Source organism: Hypomesus nipponensis, chromosome 23 (assembly GCF_054491055.1).
Source record: "Hypomesus nipponensis isolate SF chromosome 23, ASM5449105v1, whole genome shotgun sequence".
NCBI classification, from domain to species: domain Eukaryota; kingdom Metazoa; phylum Chordata; class Actinopteri; order Osmeriformes; family Osmeridae; genus Hypomesus; species Hypomesus nipponensis.
Window position 1 is genome coordinate 8,893,378 of NC_140383.1, and position 13,121 is coordinate 8,906,498.

Here is a 13,121-nt window from a genome sequence, read left to right on the forward strand (position 1 = left end):
TGGCTAATTACAAAGGTGTTAATTTGTTTTCAGCAGCTTGTGTGGTGGCTGTCTGTCAAAGCCACAGTGTGTTTTTCTAGTATTTTTTTCTTTTTGTTCTACACATTATGCTATGGTGCTAAGCTCCCAATGGACATACAGGTGGCTCCTGTTGCTTCAGTTGCGCAGCCGTTGGCACTGATTAAAGCTTTTCTGTAGAGCTGTGTATAGCAGTGTACATTAGTTGAACGAACTCAGCGCAACATATTTAGTTTCCATTTCTTTCTCATCTCTTTAGTTGGATTTTGTGTTTTGTTTAAGACTGCAATTCATCCATTATAGCCCTTCTTCATTCTAGTCATTCCATCTAGTAGTAAACTATAGTATATGGTATCATTAGAGGCAAAGCTCAGAATTGTAGTGTGACATACACAGTACCAAAGCAGAACACACACAGAATTATTATTTTCCCATACATAATGCCCTGTCCAGAAGGGGCATGGGATTTTAGATGTGTCACTTACAAGTGCTACACTTGCATGCAACACCTTGCATATTACCATATTGTTAAGTTCATTTCCATACATTTCCATGTGATTAGCATAACTTGACTTTGGTGTAGAGATATTTCTCATTAAGTTGCAGGAAAATACATCTTAGGCTGCAACATGCTCAACTATTTAAAACCAGAGATGGAAGCAAAAAAGAAAAATGACAAAACAAGCTGTTTCATGCATTAACAGACTCAATACTTTTACAAAAGTTTTTACAGGTTTTACAAACTGATATACAGTACAACAAATTTCAATAATGTGTATTCAATCTGCACACTTGTATCTGTTTTATTTTTAAAGATTTGATTAAGAACTCTGTGGAGAATGATCTGTTTGTTATGAACATTTCAGCCTTCCCGACCTGTGAGCCCCTAACCCAGTTCAGCTGCTCTAATGGCAGATGTATCAGTGTGAAGTGGCATTGTGACTCAGGTATGTCAAATACCTGTTTGGAGCAACATTTAGTGTCTCATATGTGGCATCAGACCAGTCATTGTGTCATGCATACTCATTATGGCTTACCACACAGCAAGGTAACTCCTTGTTATTCACATCTCTTTCAATAATGTCGCTGCATTTCCAGATGATGACTGTGGAGATGGCAGTGACGAGGTAGGCTGTATCCATTCCTGCTCCAACACCCAGTTCCAGTGCTCTAGTGGGCGCTGCATCCCAGATCATTGGTCCTGTGATGGGGACAATGACTGTGGGGACTTCAGTGACGAGAACACCACTTGTGGAGGTTCTGGAGCTGGTGAGTAAAGGAGAAAGTTATGTCACTGTACAGTGTGGATCTGTGTAATAATGTTTCATCTGAACCAATCTATACCCAGCAGGCATGCAAAGTCATAACCAAAAGCAACCCAAACTGAACTAAATCAATTTTTTTTCTACAAGCCAATGGTCATTCAGCAACATTGGTATCATTATGATACCAACAGTAAATTACACAAAGAGCCCATTGAACTCTTTGATATTAGTGGCATATTGGTAGAAGCTGTCTGAAGCTCTGATATTCCTGTCATGCACATACAGTAAAACAGTGAGCAAACATTCAATTTGCCATTGTTGTAGAAACTACCATGCTAATGGTGAGTTCAAAATAACTGAAAATTGGCCTGGTCCAATGTTATTAACTCCTCATGCTCATGCCCAGCTGATGTAATCTGTTCTGTGTTCACAAGAGAACAACCATCAGGATTTGAATCTTTTAATCTGTTATAATTACTTCAGAAAGCACGGCTCGTCCCCTGAAATAGACACAGTTCAGTAGCTTGTCACTAGCATGAGGAAACTATTCATCATACCATCGTCCGGATGTTACTGCCTGTTCCTATCTACCCAGTCTGCCTTTTCTTCCACCCCTGGGGGAGTCTCTCTGCATGAGATTTTGACTGTTATGAAAATACTTTTTGATCTTTGACATTTGAGGAACAGGGGTTATGTCTTTCAGAAGTAAAAATATTTTTCTTGGCAACACTGTGCTTGGTTAAGCAAAGTGAGCACAGTATCTAACCTGTTTAGACAGATGGCCACTCAGAACACCACAATGACTTTTTAAATCAACCCCTTTTAGATTCCTGTCCAAAAACAGTCTGCATTTTGGGGGGATTCAAAGGAACATAAGGATGCTAACAGTCTGCCACTAATTTTTCCATGAATCCGAAAGCATGTGTTTTGAAGGTGGAAACCGAATAACAATGAGCTCTTGTTTTCTGTCTGTCAGCTTTGCCCCCTGTCATTGAGTGCAGCGGGGAGGAGTTCCACTGTCGCGCAGATGGAACTTGCATCCCGGAGCGTTGGAGGTGTGATGGGGACAAGGACTGTGAGGATGGGAATGACGAGGTTGCTTGCGAGGGCACCAAGAGGATGTGTGATCCCAAGGCCAAGTTCACCTGCAAAGACACAGGTAGGAGGGGAGGACTGAGGCTCAGTTCTGCATCCAACCCACAGTACCATAACCATTCCTATGTCCATCCAGGAAATGATTGTGGACTGACAGCGAACTGAGATTTTGAACCGCTAAAATACCTTCCATAAACGTGTTTATACTGTATACATATTTTGCAGTATGCAGCCTCCCCAGGGATTGATGTAAATTGTTGAAAATGCCAAGAGCAAATGAGAGAATCCATTCCAATTCACGTTAGGCCTTTTTTCATGAAAGGGATTTAATTTGGAAGGCTTTGTAATGCCTACAGTATGGGCAACTGACAAAGACCGACTGCTTTAACGATGATACATCCTAGCACATTTGGGATTGTTCTTCCTATCCCCAGCAGAAGTTCCACCTGCATGTTTGTAATTCTAATGGCAAGCTGGCATCACAAGGCTGTATTGATCTGCAGTGTATTCTCACATGCAGTCAGACATTTACCATTTACAACTAAGCCGGTGCTTCTTGTTGACGCCTCTTCACTGTGTTTATTTTTAAACTAAACTTTCAGAATTGTATGTCAACATCTATGTTTACTATTTAAATATTAAAATGATAACCTGACAATTCGGTATTATGTCAAACATGCCTAACCTATTGCCATGTGGTGTGGACTGTAGCCTCCAGAGTGTTCACTGTATTGTGATACTGTTCCTGATGTCCCATTGTCAGGTTCCCTAAAGAAAATTGTTAACAAGTGTGTACTGCTTGAAGCTTGAATGCATGGTGACTCAGCCAAATGCTGTACGGGTACTCGCATTATGTGACCAGCTCACTCCTTAACATCCTTAGCTTCTGTAATCATCTGATGAGTCAGCTTGGCTCTGGATGGCTGTTATCTTTCTCGTATCTTACATATCTTCTTTTGTGTCTCTGTAGGGAAATGCATCACCAAGAGCTGGGTGTGTGATGGGGATATTGACTGTGAGGACCGTTCAGATGAGGAGTCTTGTGAGTCAGCTGTCTGCAAGGCACCCAAGTACCCCTGTGCCAATGACACCAACATGTGTCTCACTCCTGACAAGATCTGCAATGGCAAGGTGGACTGTGCGGATCAATCAGATGAAGGGCCTGTTTGTGGTAAGGATACCTTCTGGTCCACACCCCCGTCACTGAGGTCCTACAAGCTTGTAACATTGTGTCTTTCATCAGATTTGATCAAATATTCCTGTGCAGCAATACTTTAAGTAGGTTTAGAGACCAATCTATCTCAGTATATCACTTACTGTAAACCGACTGTTTCATTTAGTCTCATGGAAGTCAAAGCTGCCTCTCCCTGTGGGGTTGTGGTATAGCTATAATTCCCACAGCATTTTGGCCGTGATGAGACACCAACGTGTTGGTTCCGACAGCAAAGAGAGAGAACATAAAAAAAAGAAACAACATCTCAATGATTGCAAAGGTAGGCTTGTTTGTCCAAGGCCCATCAGAGGGAAGGAATGGGGTCTCCGGCAACTCGCGATAGACGTCTAATCTCTTTGAGTGAGCAGTGTAAACACGGAGGTTCATTTCTTAGCGTCGCTAACCAACCCTCGCGGGGGCTAGTGGGGGCCCCAGAGTGTGTGTGTGTGTTATCATTGGCCAGAAAGAGCCAACACTGCACTGCCAGCTCATAGCCAATTAGGTCACACAGCAAGACCTTGAGGGTCTGATTGATTTGAGCCAGCTCTGCAGGACTCATTCCCCCCCCCCCCCCCTCTCACCCCGGTGTAACCTGTGGGAACGCTCTCCCACTCCCTCACCACCGGCTGGGCCCCCCTGTTGGGGAGAATTCAATCCTTTTCTAGTCTTTGCCAGGAAAGATGGTCTTAATCATGGCAAAGAGAGAGACCTCTGTTCGGTGTCATTTTCACCAGTGTGCTTTTTCATCTGGACCAAGGGTGCCTCTAACAAGAACCAGGTGCCTCAGAGAAAAAGAGAGTTCTGTCCATCTAATCTATGGACAGAACTCAAAACTTATTCTGATTCTTTTCACCTGTGTATCAGTTTTGAAAGGACTAGCGCACAACTTTCGACTGATTTTGTTTTGAAGCTCTGATGGTAACACAGGCCTTGTCCCCCAGGCTATCGCAGAGAAGACCGACTGAGCTGAGGAAAGTCTTTCATTATGTAATACCTTTACGTGTGTTGGATTTGCAGCGGAAACATTCCATCAGCATGCTTGACTTGCCATTAGTAGCTTAGAGCAAAAGTGGCAGCGTTATTCTTATGCTTGATTCCCCAAAACAACACATTTTTAATCCATACAATTATTTATGTGCACACAGAGACTCAAACGTAGTTGATTTATTTAGACGCCCTACGGTATGCATCTGTGCCCTTTCGATGGTACACATTGCCCTTTCTCTTGCCCTTTATCAGATCCATCTAAACCTGCGGAGGGCGTCTTAGGTTCCAGTTAGGTTGGATCCCTGCTACATTTTTGAGCGTCTTAAAAGCCCTTTCCTCTCTCTCCACTCCCAGATAAGTGTATGGTGGGCAAGGGGGGCTGCAGCCACCAGTGTACCGTGGTCCCAGGGCAGGGGGTGGAGTGCTCCTGCCCCCCTGGCCTCCACCTGGACTCCAACAACAGGACATGCGAGGCGGTGGACTACTGCAGCCGTCACCTGAGGTGTAGTCAGGTGTGTGAGCAGTACAAGACAACTGTCAAGTGCTCCTGCTACCCAGGCTGGAGACTGGGCCCTGATGGAGACAGCTGCCATAGCACAGGTGAGGAAAGCCAACGAGGTGTGCGTGTATGTGTGTTCTCGATGTGCTTGTGTGCGTGTGCCAGAGTGTTGGTGCGCTTGCGTGGTCTCCTATGGTGTGGTCTGTACTGTAAGTCAAGATATACTGTAATCACATTGGTGACAGTACAGTGTGATATACAGTACATTCAAAATGTTGATTAAGTTCATGTACTTTGCTTTGGTGTTAACTTTCATTATTTACCGTGGTTTCAACACATTTGGAGCTGTAGGTTAGTTAAGTTTGGGAGAAAATATGGAACAACTTTTTACATCATGTTGTTTGGCTCTTAGAAAGTGAAAAGACCCCCCGGAGAACATTTACATGTGGTAATTTAAGCCACTGCCTGTGAATATCATGACTAAATGTGAAAGACGTAAAAGGAGGATTGCACAAGTAGCCATGTCTTTTGTGAGCGCAAAGGAAGCGCCTCACAATGCAATAAATACCCAGTCTTACAAAATTCCCACTTGATAACCTCTCTTATGTTTGGTGTTGTTAGAAGTCTTTTTGTTGTTGTTGTTGGTTTGCCTCCAAAATTTGATGTGGGTATGGTGATTTATTTTTGGGCTATGACCCCCCCTCTGTTGCATTTAAGAAGACTGTGCTCTCCAAACTGCTCAACATGAATCCGCTCATGAATTTGGGCTACTTCTGTATTTTTGTTTTGTGTGGGGACGCCATGGTTTTAAATGAGTGTAGAACACAGATGCTGCTTCACAACACTATGTGTGCAATTCTCTGAAGATAAGGCTTGTACCAGTGCCCAATCAAGTACAAGCATAATGTGTGTGTGTGTGTGTGTGTGTGTGTCTTGTTGGTGGTGCTGTGTGTACATTCATTCCCAGCTAATGGCAGCAGTTCAAATCCCATCCCCCCGCTCATGTTGGTGCTGTTGTGACATTGCCTCCCATTCAAGTTGTTCTTTTCCTTCTTCTCCCTGGCCAGATCCTTTTGAAGCTTTCATCATCTTCTCCATTCGACACGAGATAAGGCGAATAGACCTTCATAAGAGGGACTACAGTCTGCTGGTGCCGGGCCTAAGGAACACCATTGCGCTCGACTTCCACTTTAATCGCAGCCTGCTCTACTGGACAGATGTGGTGGAGGATAAGATCTACAGAGGAAGGCTCTCCGACTCCGGAGGTAGTTACACAGCCGATCCGAAGGCTGCTATGATACAGGCATGAGCAAAAACATGGCTTCCCTACCAATACAATTCAGACAGAACTTGGACTCCTCAATGATAAACCCCTTGATTTTGCTTTAGTATGTGGGCTGTTTGATAGTGTGAGCCGGCCTGACTGTCACTATCTCCATTGGGGATTTATTTCAGTGAGGGAGCACCAAATACTGAGGGCCCAAGAGTCCTCCACAGTTGTAGCATAAGAGCATGATGAAATAGAATCTCTCCCGGGTTTTGTATGTGTGTGCGTGTGCGTGTGTGTGTGTGTGTGTGCGTGCGTGTGCGTGCAGTACATTTGGAGCTGGTGTGAGGAGGACTTTGTCTCTTACTCCGTCTTCCTCTGTGGAGCCATAGAATGAGTCCCGCTGCTGCTCCTATATCTCCCCATTGTGTGCCTTCCACAAAAGGCTCCAGCAGCCGAGGATAATTGTAAACAGCTGGATTATAGACCGTCTGGGGAAACCTTTTTCATGTTTAATGGAAAGCTTGAGGAAGCAATCTTCTATTTATGTCAATGTGTTTCTCCTTGAGACTTTGCCACCAGTTTTGCCCCTGAAAAGCAATGTTTTTGAGTGAGACCCAAGCAAATCTCTCAGCAGAGTAGTATACCAGATAGATTTGTATATGTCCTTAGCCAGCCCTTTTCTCCTTACATGTAGTGTGATGGTGGTGGTGTGGTTGTTGTTGTTGTTGTTACAGGAGTGACAGGGATTGAGGTGGTTGTTCAGCACGGGTTAGCAACTCCAGAGGGCCTGGCTATTGACTGGATAGCCGGGAACCTTTACTGGATTGATAGCAACCTGGACCAGATCGAAGTGGCCAAGCTGAATGGGGATATGAGGACAACTCTGATAGCAGGCGGCATGGAACACCCACGGGCCATCGCCTTGGATCCAGGACAAGGGTCGGTGCTAACTCACGCATCCACTGTACACATTCAATCAGGATCTACTATTATTGGAATAAAGTAAAAGACCAGCCCATGACATATTCTTCACTTCGGCATTTACGTTGATCTATGAAGATGTCTACAGTGTTAAAGTCTATTAAAGGCACAAATATATAATACATCAATAAGAGTGCCTTGAACTTGTTTCAAGTGCTGACAAATTATGTATCTTATCCTTCCGTTTCCTCTGCTTCATGCACTTCACTGCTCCCTCAAATACGCTTGTTCATGGTAAAATCCTCTCAAAAACATCTTCAGTAGGCTATGAAAGATTAAACCATTTAGCCAATTAATTAGTTGAAGAATGAACTAAGATTGGCAATTTATTTTTGCTCCATGGACAGTGGAATATGATGTTACTTTTATCCCATCTTACAAATATCATATCAAATGCTACATAGAACAACTAATGGACGGGTTTTGGTACCGAGAGGCAAAGTTCTGTTCCAAAGCCGTAATTCTAATCTAATTACTTGAATCTACTCAAAGGAGTAAGTTATTGATCTGAGTGTCTGATCCAATCAATACAGCTATTGATTTGAACAAGGATATTTCTTCCTAACACAGTGTCTTTGTCGTCAATGTGGGATTTAAGCTTCAATGCCCACTGGCTCTTTCATTCTCCATGAGTTTTGTGGACAAAAGCAAGATAGTGCCCACGTTCTGGGGATGAGACATGACTCTGTTGATGGTCAAAGTAATCACAGTGTTCATTTTCAGGCTTCATTGAGCTGTGGAAGGTCATAAAAAAGCAGATGGTCTCCGATCCCAGCCAATATCACAGATGCTTAGGGTAGCTCTGTCCTGTTTTGGTTCCCCTTTCCAACCGGAGATTCCTGCCAATGTATGTGGCGATAGGTCCACTTACAACAATCCACTATATGTAATTATTCTAGTTTGCAACACTAGCACATTGGCAAACCAATTATAGTTGCTGAGGGACTGCTCTCCAAATGGTTATTACTTTGATGAAGCAGTGATGTTGGATGGATATCCTTCAGTCCTGGACAGTTTTCCATGAACAAACGTGAATAGGAACTTTGACTTATTATTGCTGTTTATCTAGCATTGGCATGTAAATGGGTTTGTCATTTTGCTTTGTGTCATTGTGTAGCAGCGCATTGTCAACCATGTTTCGTTTTTTCAACAGCAACCTGTTCTTTGTAAATAGCACATCATTTACATGCAAGATCTGTCTAAGGCTGTAATCAAACCATGTACACAGCTCTGGAGGATCATTAAATGAGGTTCTGTCTTCAGAATCATGTTCTGGACGGACTGGGATGCTACGTTTCCTCGCATCGAGGCTGCTTCGATGAGTGGAGGAGGACGACACATCGTGTTCAAGGACATGGAGATAGGAGCTTGGCCTAACGGGCTCACACTGGACCATTTAGAGAAGAGGATTGTATGGACAGATGCACGGTAGTTACCACCTAAACCTTGTGGTTAATGTTCCATGATGTATTTCCGTGCTTTGTGTACATGAGTCATTTAAAAGAGAAGTGTTTGTCTGGAGAACGATTCAGTCTCCGTTTTCCGAGTAGATTGCGTAGTCTGTCAACAGTCCCTCTTTGTGTGTATGCTTTCTTGGACAGGTCTGATGCCATCTACTCGGCGCTGTACGACGGCAGTGGGGTCATAGAGATCCTGAGGGGACATGAGTACCTGTCGCACCCTTTTGCAGTGTCCCTGTTTGGGGCCAGTGTTTACTGGACAGACTGGAGAACCAACACTCTGGCCAGGGCCAACAAGTGGACAGGTCGCAACGTGACGGTCATACAGAAGACTAGCGCCCAGCCCTTTGACCTGCAGATTTTCCATCCAAGCAGACAACCTCAAGGTAACAAGCTGATAGTTATTGGCCTGCTTTGATGCTCTTGCCAATGCACATTACTCACCCGATCACACCTTGTCAATAATCCCATTCTTGAATTCTGAGTGTTATTTTAAGACAGGTCATTGAATTAGTCTGAAAGTGTATATAGGTCACTAGAAATTATACTTAAATCAGTTGTATAATATGGTAATGTGCCTGGAGGACTTTAAAACAAGTCAGTAAGCACTGTGAAAAAAAGAAAGAAAAGGGAAATGACTGTTGCACACAAAGAAAAGGAGGGTACAGTATAATATAATTCATTAGAGTTTGCCCTCATTGGACCTGTCAATCATGTGGCTCCCAGCATGCAACACAATGAGAGTGCTTGAGTGATTACAAAAGCTGGTCATGCAGAGAATTAGCTAGCCTTAACTGTACCTGTGAATGTTTTTTCCCCTCCACCCCAAATTAGTCTAATTGGTTCATGCTACTGTGTCGAGGGTTTTTTTCAAACAAACTGACCCAGAATAAATGTAGAACAGCCAATATTACTCTAGTCAGAAAAGATTAAAATAATTATAATGTATTAGAAACTCACACAAACACAAAATTATGAATTCAAACAGGTATTCAGAGTGATGACAGGTATACAGTATGAAGATTACCATTATCCCATTTGGTTAAATTATTCATGATGTTAATGAATTCAGTACCCCGTGAACATTTGCAATACAACGCCGTGCATTTCAATAGAATGTCTCTCTTGGTGGAGTCTCTTCCCTCACACGCTCACATGGCTCAAAGCCTGAATGAATCATTTTCAGTAAACACGTCAGCTTCCGTGCTCTTCCTCCAAGTTTCTATCGATTAATACCATGGAATTGTATTTATTCAGCGCTTTTTGTGTACAGAGAATATTAGAAATGTATTTAGCTCTAAAGAAGATCTGATCTTATAGTCAGGGGAGTCAGCATCATCAGGATGCCAGTATTTCACTTGATTTCAAAGGCCACCTGGTTTATTTCCCGGGTCTTTAATTTCAGCTGTCTTTCCATTACTGCCAAGTTTCAGATTCCACCCCATCTCTCTGCTTTCTACAAATGTAAGCCACCATCCATGAATGGGCCTTAGTACGCCAATAATCTGGTTTGCATCTATTCACTAGTCCCACGGCACTACCAATGTGGCAGGCGTTAATTTGGCTGTTTCCTTCCTGTATCTGCATGCTTGTGACTGTTCTGCATAGATAAGTGTGAGCAAATTGAACTGCATTTCTAAAGAAGCCAGTAAGTAGGTTTAATCCCATTTTAAAGAGCCCAGTGGGGAGAGCTGGCTGATAGCCACCCCAACCATGCAGTCTCACAGCCTGGAGATGCTGGTGCTCTGCTGGGCCCTGCAGATCTGGACTGGAAAGAAGGAGGAATGGAGGGAGGGATATATAGATAGAGTGGTGGGAGAGAGGGACAGGGGGGATAGTGAAAGGGGGAGAGGACAAGATGAGGGTGGTACAGTGTGGGCCTCTGGGACTGTGTGGAGGGAGCCACAATGAAGCTTCACTGCAGGCGTCAACAGTCTGGTGGTAAATACATTATGTCATGCATGGTTTGGAAGGAGGATTGGCAACATGAGATGTGAAAATATGGAGGTGGTGCCAATAATTAGTTAAAGCAAAAATCAGTCCCAAGACCCTCCAGTCAAAAATAATAATTGGTTGGTTCTAGCTCTAGTTCTTCATCAAACAGCACCAGACATTCAGACCAGCTTGCCCAAGATGGAGCAAGGTCCCATGGTACTGTTTCCAATTTAAGTGAAGCCCATTGACATTTTATAACACATATGTCTGATGTATTGCTTATATTTAAGAATGTATGTTCATGTATTTTCCAATAAGTATTTTGTTAGTGCAAACATGTTACATGCTCATGTGTTATTAATGCAACATAGTCCACTGCAGCTGACTAAAATAGACATTATTCAGTACAGATGACATAACCTCTAAAGCTTTCTCTACATTTTTGTGTTGTTTATTCACACCAAATGCAGACAAGAGAATGGTTGACGATGATAGGACTTGATTGCTTGACTAGCAAAGAGACTTGTCCCTGTGTTGGCTAACCATAAACTCTCTGAATTATGTATGTGGCAGCGAATGGTTATTTACACCGAACGTCTGTCCAAAATAATTACTGAACACCAAGAATTGTAACCAGATTTGACAATAACATTTATTTACATACTGTATAGGACTCCAAAGACTACCTTGGGTATTTTATGAATAGCCTGGCATCTGCAGAGTGTCTTACAAGAGCCAAGTGTCCCAGCAGTCATTTTGTAGGATTCCCACTGGATCCAGATGTTTGTTTATGTTTTACCACACTGTGATGTCTAAGTCTTGCAATGTATTTATTTATAAAATACCTGCCAGTCTAGGATGAACTGACATGTCGGCTGTCACTGTCATATCTCAAGGCTATGAATCAGCTGAATGCAGAACTGCATCCAGACCTCCACTCTCTACCTCGAGTCAAGTGTTTCCGGGCTGCTGTTTTCAGCAGGCTCTCACTTTTAAACCAGCTGAATGTATAATGGGATTCAGTGAGATACCTGCAAATGTGGAGGAATGTGTCAGGAAATGAGTTTGGAAATGTGTTTGTCGAACTTGCTTGTGGTAAATCAGTGCAAAAATACATCTCTTTGAATCTAATGTGGAGATTCATGAAAGGGAAATAAGTGTCCTTTCTACTGAGGCGCTGCATTTATTTCTCTGAAGTGACTTGCTTTGGAGAGATGAAGCAGAATAAGAAGACGCAATGTCTGTTTGTGCACTCCACTGTCTGGATCATGGGGGGTAAAGCCCTTTGCAATATCCGACTTGGTTTGTGTAATGGAAAGGTTGTCTGGGTAAAATGTCAAGAAGCTTCAGGTGTGTATGGTGGTCCTAAGCCTGGCCGGCTCCTTGAGGAGGAGAAGGTGGTGCCTTGTACCTTAAGAAGAGAAAACACACCCAGGCTATGAACTCAAGAGACAGAGAAATGAGTTTGAAGATGTCTGTCTTTGAGAGAAGGGGTGTGGGTTTATGTGTATGTGTGTGTGTCTGTATGTATTTGTGTTTGTGAATGAATGTGTGTGTGTCATCCAGACAGAAAATGAAGTTGGGTTTTCCCTCGAGGTCAGGGACATCCTCAGAGTGCATTCTGGTTTTTATCTCTTGGGGAGTCATTCTAAGTTCATCCTTCCACCACTGAACCTAAAATCTGGATAAGAGTGTCTGCTAAATGACTAAAATAAAAGTCATGACTGAATGTAGAGAAAACAGACCTCTTTATACCATTTCCATGAAGTGTTCAGGCCTGTCAACAATAATGTGCTCAGACAGGATGTCTCAGACTCCATACGAATGCTTGCACCACTTAAAAGCTGTGGTGAGGCCCCAGGCCAGCTGTGGCCGGAGACATGGGTGGCTGTTGAAGAGGATGGGTGGAGGCCTACCTACCTCAGCACAAGTATATCCTATTTGAGTTTGGAAATTGAGTCAGCAGGATGCGCTCTGCAGTATTCTGTAGTAGGTGGCCACCCAAAATAGTTATGAATGTTTTGGCAACCAGTCCTACATTTCCTGTCTGTAAACTTTGAAAGAGTTGCTTTTGAAGTTTTTTCTAGAGCCTTGGTCAGTCATTTTTTGTGTGTACTTTATATCTGGTCACCGTTTTTGTTCCGTTAGTGTAAGGATAATATTGCATTTTAAGGTGTCAGCAAGACTGTATAATAACAATTTTAAAGGGTGGTCTCTCTTAAAAGGTTTCTTGCAGACATTAGTCACCCGTAGACATAGGGAAGAGAGGGGTAGTATGGGGAATAAGAGAAACCTGTTGAATAGCATGCTTTCATATAATTGAAAGCTTTTTTTTGTTTACTCTAGTTTTTTTTATTCCTGTGCAGTTTTATGAGATGCTGTGCTGCTCTCTCCTCCA

General features: G+C 43.1%; 1 protein-coding gene across 1 annotated transcript in view; it reads left to right on the forward strand.

The window, feature by feature from the left end:
• The window catches only part of lrp1bb (low density lipoprotein receptor-related protein 1Bb), a 112,356-nt gene that overhangs the window by 37,946 nt on the left and 61,289 nt on the right, over positions 1 to 13,121 (forward strand). The window contains exons 19-27 of the mRNA XM_084688483.1: positions 885 to 965; positions 1,117 to 1,287; positions 2,260 to 2,442; positions 3,349 to 3,549; positions 4,933 to 5,178; positions 6,145 to 6,342; positions 7,082 to 7,286; positions 8,592 to 8,756; positions 8,930 to 9,174. Of these exons, the coding sequence (XP_084544609.1) occupies positions 885 to 965; positions 1,117 to 1,287; positions 2,260 to 2,442; positions 3,349 to 3,549; positions 4,933 to 5,178; positions 6,145 to 6,342; positions 7,082 to 7,286; positions 8,592 to 8,756; positions 8,930 to 9,174 (1,695 nt within the window). The remainder of the gene's footprint in view (positions 1 to 884; positions 966 to 1,116; positions 1,288 to 2,259; positions 2,443 to 3,348; positions 3,550 to 4,932; positions 5,179 to 6,144; positions 6,343 to 7,081; positions 7,287 to 8,591; positions 8,757 to 8,929; positions 9,175 to 13,121) is intronic.